Source organism: Larus michahellis, chromosome 1 (genome assembly GCF_964199755.1).
Source record: "Larus michahellis chromosome 1, bLarMic1.1, whole genome shotgun sequence".
Lineage (NCBI taxonomy): Eukaryota > Metazoa > Chordata > Aves > Charadriiformes > Laridae > Larus > Larus michahellis.
Window position 1 is genome coordinate 67031957 of NC_133896.1, and position 18639 is coordinate 67050595.

The window sequence follows — 18639 nt, forward strand, 5'->3', positions numbered from 1 at the left end:
TCAATAAGAATAAAACATGGGTTCAGTTTTTCCTGAAATCAGAAATACAGGAGATTTTTTAGAGAGCCCCTGCCTTGCCAGGAGGCATTGCCTCTTCAAAACATCCCAGGCAGCTCTCAGCAGGCATGCCCCAGCTGAGCTCCTGGGCAAGCACAGGGAAGCACCACCTGAGAGTCCACAGCCCACCCCCAAAATGCCGCCAGATCCAGGGCACCCCACAAGGCTCTGCAGAACTTCCCCACCATCGCAGAGCACACACCTGCTCCCAGCTGCTGCTCGTCAGAAGCAGTTTGTGTCTCTTGTTTTGCTTCCGCAGTCGCCTCCAGCCTGAGGCAGGGCAGGAGGAAGCGGAGGGACCTGTGCTGCCTGTCTTCTCTAACCTCCCCCTTGGCTGCCCTGCGGAGGTCCCTGCAAGGTAGCGTAGGTAGACACACAGAGCGCAGAGTTACCCCTGCAGACAGCTTAAAAAAGGAGCTCACGCACTGGAAATGTGCTCCCTACCACTCGTCTACCGAACTGGCTCAGTACTTGGTGGGGCTTTGAGACATAACACGAGCAAGACCTAGAGCCTTTAAGACATCTTCCCAGACGGATGGGATTCTGCCTGAAGCAAGTTTCACACCGAGGCTCATCTCCTGCCTACAAGTCATTCCTGTTCTGGTGGTCCGTTGCAACATATCATGACACTCAGTCTCTTTCTTTCAGGGTTAGACATTTTTGGCTCAAAAAATTTAGGTAAGGAGTCATTTGCGAGTTTTGATAACTTAAGGCAATCTTATTTTTCTATTGATGAATACCAGAGATGAAAAAGCTAAGCCTCAAATCAGAGCCAGCTGATGCCTGAAGAAAGCTAACCCTTCCAGTCAAGAGGAGGAAGGGCAGCGGAGCAGGGGGTTGGTGCCCAGGCACCGAGTTATTAGCAAAGCCATGCGCTTCATGGAGCAGGTAGCTTCTTGGCATTGCTTGGGAGCAGCCGTCTCCCCGTGGAACGAAAGGGGTGCTGCTGTTCATGTGCTTCACTCTTTGTCATTTTTGAATACCAAATTCCAAGCTACCTTACCCTCTTGCCACCATGAATTCAAATGCTGCTGCCCACCTGAAATAAAACACACAGGGGCTGACCTGACCAAGAGGTCAGAGGGAGAAATACGCAAAAGCGCAGTTTTCCATCATGAACTTTAGTTAACTGATTAATTAACTTCCTTCAGCCAGACAGGCTCAGAGCATCATTCCTCTTGCTAGAAGACACTTCATTCCTGGCCCCTGCAAACTAAGGCAGAGGGTCCGTCACTGCTCGCAAATCATCTGATGAGTGCTGGCAATGTGGTTTAATTAAGTCAGTCACAGCCCAGGTGTGCAGTTTTCATGGCAATCAGAGAAAAAAAAAATAAGTGTAAAGCATCCATGATGGTGTATCCAGATGAGAGGAATAATTAAAAATATGGAGCCAATTAAACCTTTCATCTTGGTATTCACCATTACTGGGATCTAGAGGAAAAGGAGACTGGTCTTATTTACCCTACAAGTTTCTTACCGCAACGTTTGAGCTGCGTAGCAGCACCAGCATACATCCTACTGCTAAAGCAGAAGCTGTGGATTTACACCAGAGCAAACCAGAAAACAGCCCTTTTTTTATTGCGATCCAAATCTGGTCCTAATAATGCTAATGGACATAGTGCTCGGCTTGCTGAGTAGGAAAGACAGAGGCTAGCGGGACTTCAGGAGGGAGGAACTTACTGGAGGGATAAAACCAGGCTTTGTCTGCCACGGTGAGGGACCCAAGCGACACCCCACGCAGCCCATTGACTGCAGCAGCGCTGGGAATGGCCCACAGCCACTGTCAAAAGTAGTCTGAAGATGCACATGCTCCCGTTCCCTTCCCAAGCTCAGCCCGGCACTGCCTGGAAGGCTGAGTCACACAGAACCTCTCCGCTTCCAGCAACTGGCTGGTGGAGAAGCTGGAGGATCATCCAAGGCTGACAGGACAGCAGGAAGGTGCTAACCTGCATGCAGGACGCTCCGGCTTGGAGGAGGGGAACGGCAGCTCCATGATTCCCTGCAGCGGGGTAAGGAAATGCTGAGCTGTGAGGTAGGAAAAGCTCCAGCAAAGCAGTTCAGTGTCCCACAGCTTCTCTGGAAGTAGACAGGCAGCCCTGTAAGGGCGGGAGGTGAGACCTCCCCTGCTGGGAAGGGAAAGCGGTTTGGGAGGAGAAAAAAGACCCTGCAAAGGGATTTTCTCCTGATTTCCTTTGGCCTCACTTCCCTGGGAGCAGGGATTTCCCAAGGTGTAATGGGAAGGCCCTGCAGGAAGAAAGCAAAAAGCACAAGAAACAAAAGTGTTTCTTTGAGATCACGGAGCTGAGAGAGAAACAGGGACTTAAAACAGCTGTTTATTAGAACAAAGCGAAGCAAGTTTCTTTTTGCAGAAATCCCAGGTGTTGCTTGTGTGGGAGCACTCTGCATGCTCTAAACAGGAGTTACAAAAAAAAAAAAGTGCCTGCTTTCTGCTCCAGACAGGAATCTGACCCATCATCTTCCTAGAATTGCCTTACTTACTCAGCAAGAAAAAATAGTTTTGGGGTTTTTTTAATTAAGTTGTAAATAGCTTTTCTGTTGCTGTGTACTCTCCTCCATTATTTGTTATTTGTTTAGTTTTGTGTATTCTCTAATTTTCTAACACCCCTCAATCCTGGGGCTTGTTCATTCCAAGTGTATTCCTACCAGAAGCCAGGGAAAATCAGTGTTCTAGACTTCAATTTCTGTGCACACGTGCACATTCAGGAACAAACGTACACACAGAGAGAATGGTTTGGGTTGGAAGGGACCTTAAAGATCACCTAGTTCCAACCCCCCTGCCCTGGGCAGGGACACCTCCCACTAGACCAGGCTGCTCAAAGCCCCATCCAGCCTGGCCTTGAACACCTCCAGGGATGGGGCCTCCACAACTTCTCTGCGAAACCTGTTCCAGTGCCTCACCACCCTCACACTAAAGAATTTCTTCCTGATATCCAATCTAAATCTACCCTCTTTCAGTTTGAGACTGTTACCCCGTGTCCTATCATGACACTCCCTGATAAAGAGTCCCTCCCCATCCTTCCTGTAGGCCCCCTTTAGGTACTGGAAGGCCGTTATAAGGTCTTTCAGACCACTCTATTGCCTCGTTACTATTTAATCCATAACCTGTCACTCATTCCCTTCTAACAAGTGCGGCTTACAAAAATACCAGAGGTATGACAGGCCACTAAAACATCACAAACATCATGGGGAGCACTCTCCTAAACCCCTTATTTCTTCTGAAAACCACCTATGACCTACTTACTTCTGCACCTACATTCCCTGCAGACACAGTGAGTGATAATCCAAGGATTAGGGCATCAGTGCCGGACTACTTCAGCTTCTTCCCTCCTTCACAATCATCAGACACGCCACGCACATGTTCATTACCAGGAGGTTTTCCCACTCCACAGGGCAGACTCTGGTTTCCCTCTGGAAAGCTACTCCATGGGTCTCCTTTCATACAACAGTAATTGTGAAAGAGAGTTGCCAGAAGTAAGATCTGCCAATCTTGGTTAAAAACTATAGAAAAGGCCCCAGTGTGAGGCACAACACCCAGAAAACACACAGCCCAGCTGTCTTTAAACCTTCCCAGTATGGATACAAACCTGGATAATGGTTTGCAGCTGCACCAGTAGAGCACCACCTTCCAGCAACAGGTGAAGGACAGAAGTACCATGCACTCACCTGGGGGTTCATCAGCAATAGGCAGGGTTGCTACCAGATGATTCCACTACTTCTTCACCAGGTACCCTCACACACTGGTGTGCAGCAGTTTTCTCTCCCAAGAATGTTTCTAGGCAAAGCTAAGGCATCTGTCTCCTGCCTCCCTCCTGCACGAGAGACTATCAGGAAAGCCGGCGAGGAAATAATGGGATGCAACGCTATTGATACACTGATGTCTCGATTTTGATCTTTGCAGTATTTCGCTCTGATAACGCCATTGCAGGGACACACACAAGAGGCGGCTAACTAGATTTCCAGCTGTATAAAGGGAAACGTTAAACCATTAGCTGACAGAAGCGAACAGAATGCGCTGTTCATCTCACATCCCACTAAAATCTGAGCCGCTTCTCAAATTTGTAATTTGCATTTGTGTGGGGCCCACCGCTATTATCATAGAGCAGCAAACACCCCCTTTCTCCAGAGAGGAAAGCGGTGTGCCCCGTTCCCAGCGGGTGACTTGAGCTGCTGCCAGACTGAGCAGGGACTGCGGCAACCTGGGAACAGAGGCAGCGCTTGGATCTGGCGCATCACCCACCCAACAAAAGCGGATGCCGGGCTGGGCAGTGACATCAACCCTCTCAGGAACCGTGCGTTCAGAGATGGCTGCTCTCCTCTGATATTAACACCCACAGCAGCTCCCTCGGGCACTTGGCTTTAGAAGGCTTTTTTTGAGGGGGGTGGAAGGTGATGTATGGAGACTGCCAAAAATTGGCTTCCGAAAAGCCTTCAATTTAGACACAGCGTCCCACCTAGGATTGAAACTATTCACCGCAGCAGGGCTTTTGTTTCAAACATGTTTCCTTACAAATATTTGTTTTTCAATAAATCTTTCCTACTTTCATTGCCTTTACCTCGCAACTTCACATGCATTTGTATGGAGCCATCTCATTACATAAGGCTCAATGCTCTCCACCTCTTGCTGTGTGGTTTCCAGCTGTCCCACGCATTTATCGCCCTTCCAAAGCCAGCACGGCTAGAATTTTGATAAGGGCTGGATTTATTGCATCTCCCCGCTGACTCAGTACTCCAAGAGGAGTTCCTGTTCGGTTCAGGCAGGCTGACCAAACACATTCTTAGTGACCGCAGCTGGAGAGAACTTGAAGGAGTTCCCTGCTTTTCATTTTCAGCTAAGTCAAGGAAGCCTCAAGTCTTGCTTTTAGCAGACCACAGTTCTCAACTTCTTACAGGGACGTTTGAGGGAGAATGATTTTAAGACACGTTTTCCCCCCTTTTAAAATCTTTTGTTTCCAACATACAAAATGACTGTTAATGTACAGCAGTTCTTTCAATCAGTCGTTATTTTCAAAGGTATGCAACATGTCCCTAGAATGACGACAAGGCATGTCTGATAAGCGATTGATGAATACCTGAATAGTTTTTGCTTTATTGTGCTACAACTCTCTGTTGTGCTTATTCTAGCTGTTATTAGAACACCACAAAATAAAGGTGATAACTGTCCTTGGAGACCTGCCTAGTAAACAGCCTACTGTTGAATGAACAAGGCTGTAGCCTGCTTCATTTCTCCTAGAAGATCAGATGACCCCATTGATGCTCATTCATATTACGCCTTTCTTCCAGTGTGAAGAACTGTGTACAAGAGGACCATGCATCAATAACAGTGACTTCAACCAGACCAGCCTGGACTTGTATCTAGATGTATGGGACTGACACAACTGCTCAGTAACACAAATGGAGTTCAGGTATGAGCAGCACTTGCAGAAGCTTGGTTCTGCCATCTAGATGTCCACACATCTTACAAACATCAGTTGAAATAGGTTATTTTTTTTCCTTCGAATCTTAGATACCACAATGGTATCTAAGATACCATTCATTCACAATGGTGAACAGACCCTAGGAAAGTGTCTGTATGGAGGATCATTTTCTTGATGGATTGTGATCAACCCTTCTGCACATCATGCCCATTCAATGAAGAGGAAGAAATAGGTAACTACAGGACAGGGGGCCTCACTCTGGTCCCTGGGAAGATTACAGAACAAATCCTCCTTAAAGACGCATCCAGGCCCACAAGGGATAAAATGACCGGCAATAGTCACTGCTATAGTGCTAGCCCAATCTGGCTGCGTTCTGTGATAAGTCCTATGGAGCACTGGCCATTTACCCTGACTTACAGCAAAAACACATTTACGGAGTGGATGGACACCCTACAAAGGGGGTGAAAAACAGGGTGGACTGCTGTGCTCAGACTTTAGTAGTCAACAATTTAAAGTCTAGAAGGTGACCAGCTGCAAGTGGAGTACCTCAGGTGTTGGTATGGGAGACAATACTCTTATGTCTTACCCACCTGAGTGATGGGACAGAGCACACCCTCATCAACTTTGCAGATGATGATGCAGGTAGGACAACCCAAAACAGGGGAGAGGGCTCCCATTCCATTGGATCTTGACTGGCTGCAGTGATGTGCTGATGGAAAATTTATTAGTGCTGCATCTGAGAAATAATAAACCAAGGGACCTGAGGCTTACAGTGGACACACTAAATAGGAGTCAGCAGCGTGTCACCTTGCAGCTATGAAGGTCAACCCTGTACCAGCTGCAGAGCACGAGCATGGCCAGCAAGTCAAAAGAAGTTATTTTCCCCCTGTATTAAACACTTGTAGGCCACAACTGGAGTACCATGTCCAGTTTGGGCTCCTCAGTACAAAACCAGTCATTGACAAGCCTGAAACAAGTCCAGCTGAAGACCACCAAGATTGTTAGAAGGCTGCAGCACACTACATGGCTCAAGGGAGGCTGAGCTAGGTTTGTTCAGCTTGGAAATTAAGGCTGCAAGACCTTCAGTCTTCAACTACCTAATGGATGGTTACAGAAAATACAGAGCCAGATTCTTCAGGCAAGATACAGCAAGTGAGTATCTGACTGTGCATCAGACAAAAGTTGGAAGATGATACAAAAAGGGGAGGGGAAGACAGAGAGGTTCTTGAATGCCCATCCCTGGAAATACTCAAAATTTGATTGGGGACAGCCTAGAAAAACTTGACCTACTTTCAAAGTCAGCCCTGCTTTGGTCAGGACATTGATCCGGATGACCTCCAGAAGTCCCCCCCAACTTAAATTACTCTATGATTCTAAAACTGAAAAAGATCGATGCAAGCTTCACAGTGTGGCTAACAAAACACACAGGTATCAGTTTGTTATCTTTTGCTGTGTGACTGTATTCCAATCACTTAGGATAATTTCCATCACTTTTACCTTAAGCCCTCATTATCAAGCAGTCCAGGCTGCACAAGCATTCAGGTACAGATGCTCTGTCAAAAGCATAAATCCTAGAAGTAATGGTACTGAAGTTCAGGAGTGATGTTTATGCAAGTAAAGCTGCCCAATTCCAGGCCCCGGTTATTAAAAAAAAAAAAAGCTGGAAACTGCATGGTTTGGATAAGATTTACAACTCAAGTCCTGGCCATTTTTACTTCTAAACAGCTCAGGTCTTTTCTTTCACCTTTTGTGTCAGACACATGAAGAGAAATAACATGAGCAGTGGCTAGTATCCTTTGTAAAATACAGTGTTAAGACATGTACCTTTCTAGAAACACAAGCGGAAATTTTGTCCCCAACACATGAGAGATTTTTTCCTACAGCTGTGGCAGATCTGTAAGAAAATTATTTCCTTAGCTTAACTTTGGCTTGCTTCTTTGCATATGTTTTTCTAAAAATTCAAAGCCCTAAGATCTGGAGACGATACCACAGCTTTAGGTTTTTCAACCACTAACTACATAGCTACAGATTTTTCCAAAAGTTAACATTTATTCATAAGTTCATACTATCAGCAAACCTGTGAGAGGAATTATGCTCTTAAAAAATAAGCTTAAACAATAAGATGTAAAGCTAATAATGGTCTTCGGTTTATGAACACCTTACCCAAAAGCAGATGAGACATCCATTACTAGAAGAAGCGTGGCAACCTCCTTTCAACAGTGTAATAAAGAGCCTCTCCATGTGATAATATGAAAAACAGCTACTAAAAGTGTGACCTTTTGCACATCACTTGCACATTTCTTTCTGTTGTTTACCCTTTTCTATGCTTGTTACAGGCAAAATGATTGACCGTTGCATTGTATATCTGTTTGTTTCCTTCTCATTGTTACTAGTGCTGCTGTTAACATTCTCCACGACACATTTCTCCACAGAGAAACAGGAACATTCAATGCAGATTTACTAAAAGATCTCTTTTCCAGTTGATGGTAATTACATATAACAATGACTTTATCGCGACAGAGAATGTAGGAATGGTTAAGAGGATATGCTCAGTGGCTAACAGGATATGCTAACCATATTTTCCCTGTTGTGTCATGGATTCTAGGAGTCAGGAAAAAATACAGAACACTGGGATTCTTTAAGAAATCTTGTACTAGTCTACTTCTGGAACGATTAAACATCTGTGACAGATAGTCTATCCACTCCATATAGGGAAACATTTATGTAGTACCATCAGTTAAAGCTTGAAGGAAAGTAACATCTGTTTAAAACCAGTTTACCAAAACTAAGCGTACATTGAGAAGAAAAAAAAAATGTAACTGGAGGCAAAAAGAGGGTATGTCTAGCTATAGCATAGACTCCTTCATAAATAAGTAAACAAATAATACTCTTATGTTTGCTAGGGTGCCCGTTCAGCCATGTGCTCAACCACAGCTTCTTTTTGCTTTTAACACCATATTAGTCTTTAAGGAGCAGGAATTAGAAGTCTGTGCCCAATTTGCACTCCAAGCTCCCAAGACTTTCTGCCCTCTGTCTTGGTTCTTTTTCTTTTGCACCATCTTCCTCTTCCCAGGTAGCAGGCACAAATAAAACAAACCAATAAAGTTAATCTACCTGAGCTGAATTTTTTTTTTTGGATGGATGGATAATTCTGCCAGATAAATAAACTTCCAAATATTCGAGAACAAGAGAAGGGACACAGAACAGTCAAGACAGAACACTTTTGTTTTTGTCAATATTTCTTTAAATCCCAATCCAGCTCCTAGTAAGACTGGACACTACTTACAACACTCCTAGAACTGCAGAAGAATGGAAACACAATAGGGAGCGAGTGGAGAGGGGGGACAAGACAGCCCAGTGGCTGGCTTCAGACATTCACATACACAAAGCCAGCATCCACCGGAGTCCTTAAGGCCCAGATGCCCCACTAATAGGAACAAACCCAAACACAAAGGTAGCACATGAAATGTATTTACCTATTTAAACACAGGCAGCTGGTCAGGCTAGAATGGGGAAGGTAACTGCTAATTCCTTGTACTACAAGGAAGGAATGGAGTAAAAAAACCCAAGCCCACGGGCAGGTTTTTGCTTTGTGAACCTCTGTCTGTGCTGCTGGTTAACAGTGGTAAGTATAAAAAAATCAAAGAAAAATAATCTATTTATAGAACAAGTCAGTAGTCTGAGACATTTAGAAAAAAGTAAAAACAAGTCCTTCTTTAAAAATGGATTTACTAAAACAACTGTCACCCAGAATGACCCCAAGCCCTCTGTTCCTCTGGCAAAGCCAGGGACAACTTCAACCAAGAACTGTTGCTGATTGTACACTGGTACACATCCAGCAAAGCCAGCGGGGAGGGGGATTTGCGCTGCGAACAGTATCTGCAGACTGCTTGCTGGTATCGCTTGAGGCCATGCCCGTAGCCTGGTGATACTGGAAATAGTTGAGAGTTAAACTTTTCACAGAAGCACATGTCAGTGTAACCTCTGAGGTAAGTGGGCTGTCTTCTTTCCTTCCCATCCCTGGGTACAGATCACAGAAGCCGGTGCCCTGGGTGCTGTACCTCCTTGCCAGCTCCATCCTGCGTGAGACAACTTTAACGTGCAGGAGTGCAGAACTCTATGCAAAGCCTAGAACAGGAGAGGGCACCCCTGTGGAAAGGGAAGCACTCTGCTTTTCCCAAGCTCTGGTCTAGCTAGACATCTTCAGCAATGTTTTCTGGCCCTCCTCAGGACAGGAAGATCAGCTATTCCCCACTAAGGAAAAGAAAATTTTGCCTAGTAGAGTAGAGTTGGGTTTCTTTTTTGGTAAACAGAACCTTTGCTGATTTCTGAGATCATGAGCTCCTCTGCTCTTTAGCTACAAAAGAGAAATAAAAAGAAATTCATCCACTTGCTCCCATCCTTATAGTGTAGTGTTAGCTGCCTGGATATGGAGGCAACTTAACCCTCCCAAGACACCGCCCTACTCACTGGGTTGGCACGGGGAGGCAAAAGATAACTTCCAAAGTCACCTCCTGAGGGTAACCTAGCATGCCTAAAAGCTCCAGCCTATGCCCACCAATTCCAGGCCAGCTCCACTGCCAACATGTACTTCTAACACCCTGAAGTGTCTAATCTAACAGCCTCGGGTTTGCTCAGTCTCTAAGAGCAACAGCCACACTCCAAGATGGAAACACTCAAAGTCAAAAAACACTGGCTGGAGCTCCTAATCAGGCGGTGTCTGCATAGATGAGTCGGTACCACTGTGCCTTGACGTCCCCATTGTATGAAGGAAGCCAGCTGTAAGGAAGGGACCAACTCTGCTGCAGGTCTGTACATCCTTGGAAATGAAGCTCAGTGGCTACATTAGCTTCAAACCCTCTCTTTCTGTAGGGTTTCAGTGGTCCATTTCCCAACAAGTTCCAGGCATTGAGTAGTTGCTAACTTGTCTCCTTAAGATCTTCCATTGGTAGTTTGTAGCTCAATAAGAAAGGAGGAGGTGGTGCATGAGCAGGGCTACTTGGTCCTTGTATTGGCTTCTTTGCACAGTTTATACAGATGTAATCCTCATTCTCAGCCATTTCTGGAGAGACACCAACACAAACTTGATGAAACCACTCATCACAGCCACCGTCACACTGCACCCAGTCTACCTGCAAGAGATCAGATCAGCAACACATTGTACATCAAAAAGACAGACAGACATCATTTCTATGAAGACAATACTATTTAATTCTATTAAATCCACCTGATATACCTAGAACATAAAAGCTTTTGGGCACAAATTAATGCTTTATAGAGCTTGTTTTAACAAGCTGCTTCAGTTGAACACTCTTGCAAGAAGCCTTGCCCATCCCAAGACCACTAAAGTACAAACATGCACTACTACTACTGAGGAATATGGTACTCAGCTCTCCTCAAATGAAAGACAGGTACGCTAGAAAACATTTAAAATAGGAGCTTGCTCAGGGGCAGTTTCTTCAGCATAGATGATATTCTACAAATACACATCCTAAATTACATATATCCCTTTAGACTCCCATCATCAAGTAGTAGCTTTTGCAACTTAAAAATTACAGAAGACAGGACTTGATTACTGCCTTTGGCCACAAAAGCCACATGACATCAGCAGCTTTAACACTTTTCTACCAGCCAGATACCAGGTATACAGCTGGCCACTGAATGCCCAAGAAAATGCGCACAGACTGTACCTCCAAAGCGTCAGAACACTTCAGCAAAAATACTTCAAACTTTGAGCTGAATTTGCTACAGAATTAGGAAATGCATGAAAAGTAAATTTAAGCTTAAGCAGGAAAAAAGTTTAATTATTAGATTTCTGTAATGCCCTGAGTAAAAGTATGTGTTCATTCCAGTCAGTGGGCAGAAACTGAGTTCAGCAGGATAATGAACACAGACTCTTAATTTTAATGACATACGCTAGTACAACTATAAAAGTTGTTACTATTGTAGTTTTGCTTTCACCTTAGAGGAATGCAAAAATAAAAATATATTAGAAAAGTAACAGCAGCAGCAAACCTATCTAAAAGGAAGAAACGTGATCAGCTCAAGATTTTGCTTCATTTTGTAGAAAAACTATTCCTGAATAAATTTTTAAAAGCAACTATGAACGGACACTAAGAATTGCAGCTTCGGTCATTACATTCCCGTATCTGCCATTTTTAACTTGTATGGCATTCACCTGTTGAATGTACAAAACCATGCCCAACCTTAAGACAGTCATTCCATTAAAAGCTTTGATTATACAATCAGGAATTTTACTCAGTTTCATTTATGCAAGTTTGACAAACTTAGTATGACCTTCTTTATAATATGAATTTAAAGGCACTCTCCTCCCTCTTGCAATTTCAATTTCTGTAAAAATATACCAATATAACCTAATTATCATCTGTAAAGAGAACAGTGGTACAAAGACAGTATCATCTTTGAGAGATTCATCTTCCAGTCTAATTTCTAACCTTGGCCTAAGATTCAGACTTCAAAACTCATCTCTTAACTGGTCTTTTTAAGCATTCAGATGAACACTTGAACTTCATGGTTCAATTTTGCAAAACAAGAAATAAGTTACTGGTATTTCAAAGAATCACAGAATCGTAGGGTTGGAAGGGACCTCTGGAGACGATCTAGTCCAACCCCCCTGCCAGACCAGGGTCACCTAGAGCAGGCTGCACAGGAACGCATCCAGGTGGGTTTTGAATGTCTCCAGAGATGGAGACTCCACCACCTCTCTGGGCAGCCTGTTCCAGTGCTCTGCCACCCTCAAAGGAAAGAAGTTCCTCCTCATGTTTAGACGGAATTTCCTATGCTCAAGTTTGTGCCCATTACCTCTTGTCCTGAAATCTATTTGAACCTACTCTCTCTTGTGCAAGGCAGTGCAATATAGTGCCAATCCCACAGTGGGTTTTTTTCATCTTTCTAAAAAGCAAAAAAAAATCCAGAAAAAAACCCCCATCTTTTTTTGACCATCAATTAGTCCATGTTGAAAGCTGACAATCAGAACAGGCAGTACCATAAAATGAAGCAGATCAAGTTTCTTTTGTAATAATCTGACCAGGTCTAAAATCACTGATGGTTTATCTCCACTGAGAAAAGTGAAGCGCTGCAGTTTGTAGATACCTCAGTCTGCAACATCACTGTTCACAGACGGCATGCAAGAAATACAGAAAATGTATTTCATTCAGGAGTACCAAACATCCCCCACTTCTGCTCAGAAACACACTTAAGTCAGGAACATTTCCAGCTGAGTCACAGCATTGACTCTTTGAATCAGACAACGCATGTTGCATAGCTGGCAAAAAAATTACACAGCTTGAAGAGGTTGAACTTCCCAACCAAGACACAGTACCTTTTCCCAGATTCTAATTTTCCATCACCATCTTCTGTTTTAAAGTACCTAAGAGAACAAGCCACAGCATCTATGTACCTGCTCACATACGACTCAATCCTCTCTCATTTCCAATCACACCACTTCTGTTGCTCACGCTGTTCAACCTAATTACTAAATTTTACTGGGGTTTTTGACTTCACATGGAATTGCCTACAACAGAACTAAGCAAAAACTCACTTTGTCCTTGCAGGGCCTCTGGCAGTTCTGCGCAGCACACACAGCGTTCTCGTCATCTGACTCCTCTGCTCCTGACCAGTCGTACTTAGAAGGAATATCTAGAACCTTCTTCTCTCTTTTTTTCTCTGTGCTCTCCTTTGCTAGTTCCACCTTTGCTACAACTGCCTTCTCTCGCTTTTTCTTCCGCTCCTCTTCCTTAGCCAGTTTCTTTGCCAGCTTGTTCAGCTCCTTTGTCTTATCCATGGTGAGTTTTAGCTTCTTCTTCTTGGGTTTTTCCAGTTTTTTCAGATCTTTAGATTTTTGTTTCATATCTCCAAAGAACTGCTCTGCTCTCTCCAGCTTTCGCTTCCGCTTCCTCTCAGAAGAGTCCCTCCCTCTCATTTTCAATGGTTTCTCATCCATGCTGTCATCCTTCATAGAAAAGGTGAAAAGAGATATTTTTTTTTCACATGCACATTTCCATATACTGCAAACCTGTGGTTCGAGAGGTGTTCTTACTTCCACCATTACCCTGACATTGTACGAAGCAACCTATTCAACGACATACTGTTACAAATTCTAAACAAAAAGGGGCTCAACTTTATTTTCACCATACTAGAAAAAAAGTCATAAGTGGTATTGACTGTGTCACAGTCCAATGAGTCAAAAATGTCCAGTGGAAAAAGTAAATCATCAGCAGGAGTAAGGAGGCAGAATAAGCAATAATTACAGCTCCCTTCTAACATTGCTTCTTAATAAAAGTTGAGAAGTTTAATCATGTGTTCGACGCTCTCACTTATTTTTCATCCTAGGTCAGTCTTGCCTGTAATTATTTTTGAGAGAAAGCAATTGCTATTCTGGAGATTAAGAAAGAGCAATTGGTGAATTCTTAAAATGTATCATCAACTCAAGCAAGAAAAGAAAGTAACAGATCTGTTATTTGAATAGCTTCCAAACTGGCACATATTGTAAATATCCTGGCGTCATTAACAACTCTTAAATGCCAGATTCAGATCAGAAGTGGGGCTTAAAATTGGCAAGCTCTGTCACTGCAGGTAGCGTCCACAATGACAAGTCCTATTTATATCTGAAAGATTCACATGTATAGCTCCTTTGTACAAACAGGACTGACTCAATTTCAGTTAATCCAGCTATATACTTTAACCTTAATAATTATTAATAAAGGACATACTATAAGCCAGTAAAAAAAGAATCTGTTTACTACACATTACTTAATATAGCTACTCCACCCAAAACCAAATCCTCTAAAGATTATTTTACAAGAGTCTACTTACTTTACGTGTAGATAGACATAGAAAAGTATTCAATTTGAAATGAGTAGTTCTGGTCAAACAACTATAAGGGTTAACCAGAAAGTGTCATAACACACACACACACATCCCCTCTTAGCACCCCACCCCCCAAAAAAAGCTATGTTCAGTAATATAACAGTATGGCATACTATTTATAAATTGCTATTTGCTGGCATTCAAACTGTTCTTCAGCCAATTCCTTGCCAAATCCATTACATTAAAAAAGCATTAAGCTTATGAGGTGAATTACTTGGGTCAAAACACGGTAAAGCAGTACTTCTTTGGAGGCAGGGTCTGCTTTATACTGCTGTCCTAACTGATGGCAGTTTGGCAACACTTTGACTTATCCATTGTATATGGATGGCACTCAGAAAATGAGACAGCTGATTAATGTGCCCACCTTCCATCTTACCTTAGTGTACGCTACCAAAAGGTCAAGACAGACCCATATTCAATATATTTCCTGCCCAGTTCAGTAACATAAAAAGCAATCACATACTCCATAACTACACATGGCCAAACTGACTCCCATCTTGAGGTGACAGATAAAAGGATGGGTTCCAGTACAGCTCTTCAGCACAAGAGTTTACCTCCTCTTCCAGTACATACCCCTTATTCACACACACCACTTAGCCACTCAGTGAATGAGGACAAGTAATTTGGACCAGACCTCAGAATCAGCACATAAGCCTGCCTCATTCACTGTCAGCTGAACCAAGAGATCAGCACGGCTTCACAGTATATTAATAAAAAAAAATGCTTTATCTGTTAATCTAAGGAAGAACAGGAACCTTATTACCAAATCATGTTTTATTAAAAAAGGTGTTATTTTCCCAGTAACAATGGAAGTTCAGCAACATACAAGTACCAAGTTATATAAGCTAAGTGTATACTTTCCATCTTTCTAAATGTTTCTTGCAATTCTTTTGCAGATCAGTTCTGATTCTGAGCATAATTAAGAACAGCATTTCCTTCCCTAACCTTATCTTTTCTAAAATAAGGTTTGCATATGGAACTGCCTGAGAAAACTGTTCTAAATATGGTTAATTGTGGAGGACAGTGCTACGGCATGAGTGATCAAGAACTGAATTTTTTGGATCACTTATTCTGTTATTTTCTGGAATCCACTATTTCCTGGTTGAAATCATGTCAAGTCAAAACATGTCAAGTAACTAAGCAATCAGCTACCCAAAATTATATTTTTTTTTAAAAAAACACCAAAACGATGTCATTTTTTTTCTATACTGAAATATTTCTTCAAGCTCCATACCTCCATGACATGAAGGAACCTGTCCTCAGAAGGTGGATGAGTAGCCTGTAAAATCCGCCAGATGTGCTGAGTCTCATCCAATGACACTTCTAGTAGATCTCCTACCATCATGAGATCTTCTAGCTGTGCTTTTGCTCCGGGTGACAGCTCCAATACAGGGGGCTCCAAACTGCGAGGTACCAGTGGACTCTTCCGAGGCTGCTTCCTTGGAGTGCTAGAACCTTTCAGACAGGAGGCAGGTCACAAAGATAAAAGAAAGATCAAAACCAAAAGACATTGCATACTTTTTAACACAACTATCTAAAGGAGGGAGAAAATCCCAAGCAAAAGAACGGTGACACAAGTTTGTATCTCAGACATCAGGAAATAACTGCAATGTAACTCTACTATACCTTCTTACAGACAACACATCCTCTACAACCAGCACAGGTAACAGAGCAGTTCCCCTCCTTATTGACTGCTCATCCCAGCTATCTGTTCAATTTTATCTCAATGTATGGAAAAGCAAATACCTTGAGAGCAGCTTTTAGAAGCAGACGAATATGCATGTTCAGCACAAAATGAGGGAGCAGTCCACATGTGTGTCACCACTTCCTCTGATTTAATGGGGATTTCCTCATCGCAAAACAAATTGGGCTCCAAGCTGCTAGAAGATTTTACACTGGCATTGTCCTGAAAAAGACCCACAGAAAACATGCAACATCTGGATCCAGAATATACCTGCTTGAAAGTAAATTCTACTAAGACCAACCAGTCTGCTGTTTCTAGAATCCTACTTTGAAGCACTCCACCAGAGACACCAAGACCACGTGCAAAAGGTACAAGTTACACCCCTACTTAAACAGTGGATGTCTCTATAGAGATAGGTCAATAGATTTATAGCCAGTTTCTGAGAAACACTTGACAGGTTTCCTCACTAAGCAGTCACTCAATTATGGTCCTCAGAAGTCAACATAATGGCAAGAGGCTGACTGTTAGCCTACATATTTTTTTTGCTTGAAAATGTGACTGCAAGACCCTAAAGAATGGTATCTTTAGTAAAGAAGGGGTATGCTGAGTAAATAATGGCTACTTATACAAAGAAGTGATTAAAGATCTTACAGTTGAGGAAAAAACAAGACGCTTACAGGCACAGCAACAAACTGTAATCAGATGGATGACCACACAATGGCAAACAATCAAATGTTGCCCTGCGATTTGGACTTTTATGTTAGTCTTAAACCATTTTAAATTAGGACCAAACACCAAAAGGAAGAGGGCTGTAATACCCAAGACTGTTGTGAATATTTTCGTGAACAGAATAATGATGGCATCGGCTTGTGCTCAACGCACGGTGTAGGACGGCTGCTTGGTTTTCAGATGTATCACACTGAAATGGGACAAATGCCTTCAGATGCAGATGGATCCATTAAGAGGAGAGAGATCAGGAATCTCTCAAGCAGCAGGAGAAGCTCTGTTTGACTTTGCATTACATTAGGCAGAAAATCCAGAGAAGGCACAAGCCCACCTGAGTAGATTCCCTGATGTCTACTTAGTACTTATTTGTCCCCTCTTTCTCCTCAATCCTGCAGGTGAAATTAATAAGGATAATCTCCTCAACCAGCTGTCTATATCCATAGTGCTTTCCAGAACTTATATACCCCATCACATTTGCGATGAAACTGATCAACAGTTTTAACATACTTAGCATGCTGTGTAAGACTGAAATCTTTCAGAAAACAATAAAATAAAAAAAAAAGAAGCTGGCTTAAAAGAAGAGAAAGGCTGTAGAGCAGTTATTGACAATATTTACCTGAAGATTAGCTGTATGGGTCCCAATATGGCCAACTCAGGAAATTGTACCACCCAGACACTGTCATTTCATGACATAAAAAGGGAATTTAAGAATAGTAATCTCTCTGGCTTTCAGTTACACGTTTAAAAGGAAGTGCACACTAATGATTTCAGTACTAGAAATCGGAAATTCAGAATTAAATTGCCCAGATGAAACTAGAATATATACATTCAGAAAGAGGAAGATATTTCTCCCTACACAGTAAAGGTTATATGTAGTACAATATCTTGTTCTAGATATCATATTATACTAGTTTAAAGAAAGTTCAGGACTAATAGGGAAACTAATAAAAAGATATCACCATTTGTTGGCTATAGGCAACAGAGGTGTAAAGAAATGAGAAAAAACACAAGACAAAAATGAAGGCAATTAAAGGTGAAGAAAATTTACAGTAAATTTGACCAGTGAATCAACCTGACTGCTTGGAGTAAGTCTTAAAGAAGTCTAGCTATTGCACTCATAATGAAGTGTTTGCTGGTAAGAGTCATGTTTTAACTACAAGAGGCACAATATAATCAAATAGGCTTTTTCAAATGTGTTTTTGTAACCACTGTTGTATTTGAGATACCCAAGACAGTGGTTTTTGAAACACAGTTTATGGACCCTTAGGTATCCAAGGATTACTGCTACAGGGTCCACAAGAAGTTATTAAGATCAAATTCATACATGATGTATCATAATCTATAATTTATTTTTTTTAAAATACATCGCTCCACTGGAAAAGTGTTTATAGGACTAAAAAAAACCCAATCCTTGAAAGCCAACAGTACAAAAATAATTAAATTCTAAGCAACTTTGCTATACCTTTGGAACTTTGCTGCTTTACTTTTGTTTTTTCTTTTTACTGCCTTTTTTTTCTAGTTTAGAACTGAAGAATTTTGTTGCCTGAAAATTTGTCTTCTATTCCAACCACGTTAGTTGACCTAACAAAAGACATTTCTGGTCCCTTATCAGCTTTGACAGATTTTTACTTTTAGGTTTTTACAATTACATAGAGTGATAAACATTCAAATCAAAAGGGTAAGTAACAGATTTTGAAATCATGACAACAGAATCATTAAACAAATGAAACCATGCTCCTGCAAAAACCCCAGATCCTGACAAGCATATGCCATCTTTCTCGACACAGGCTTTATCACAGCCTCAGAAAATGCCACATCTTTCAGAAATGCCTTATTATGACTCCTGAT

The 18639-nt window shown here is 42.3% G+C and overlaps 1 protein-coding gene across 4 annotated transcripts in view; it reads right to left on the bottom strand.

The window, feature by feature from the left end:
* Window positions 1-8126: 8126 nt before the first annotated feature.
* The window catches only part of KDM5A (lysine demethylase 5A), a 51180-nt gene continuing 40667 nt past the window's right edge, over window positions 8127-18639 (bottom strand). For 2 of the 4 annotated variants that reach the window (XM_074583748.1, XM_074583757.1), the window contains exons 25-28: window positions 16128-16287; window positions 15616-15836; window positions 13054-13464; window positions 8127-10624 (exon numbers count right to left, since the gene is read on the bottom strand). In XM_074583748.1, the coding sequence (XP_074439849.1) occupies window positions 10412-10624; window positions 13054-13464; window positions 15616-15836; window positions 16128-16287 (1005 nt within the window). In that variant the 3' untranslated portion in view covers window positions 8127-10411. Of the gene's footprint in view, window positions 10625-13053; window positions 13465-15615; window positions 15837-16127; window positions 16288-17302; window positions 17468-18639 lie in introns of those variants that run through there. The other 2 variants (XR_012586611.1, XM_074583772.1) reach the window with 2 other exon arrangements.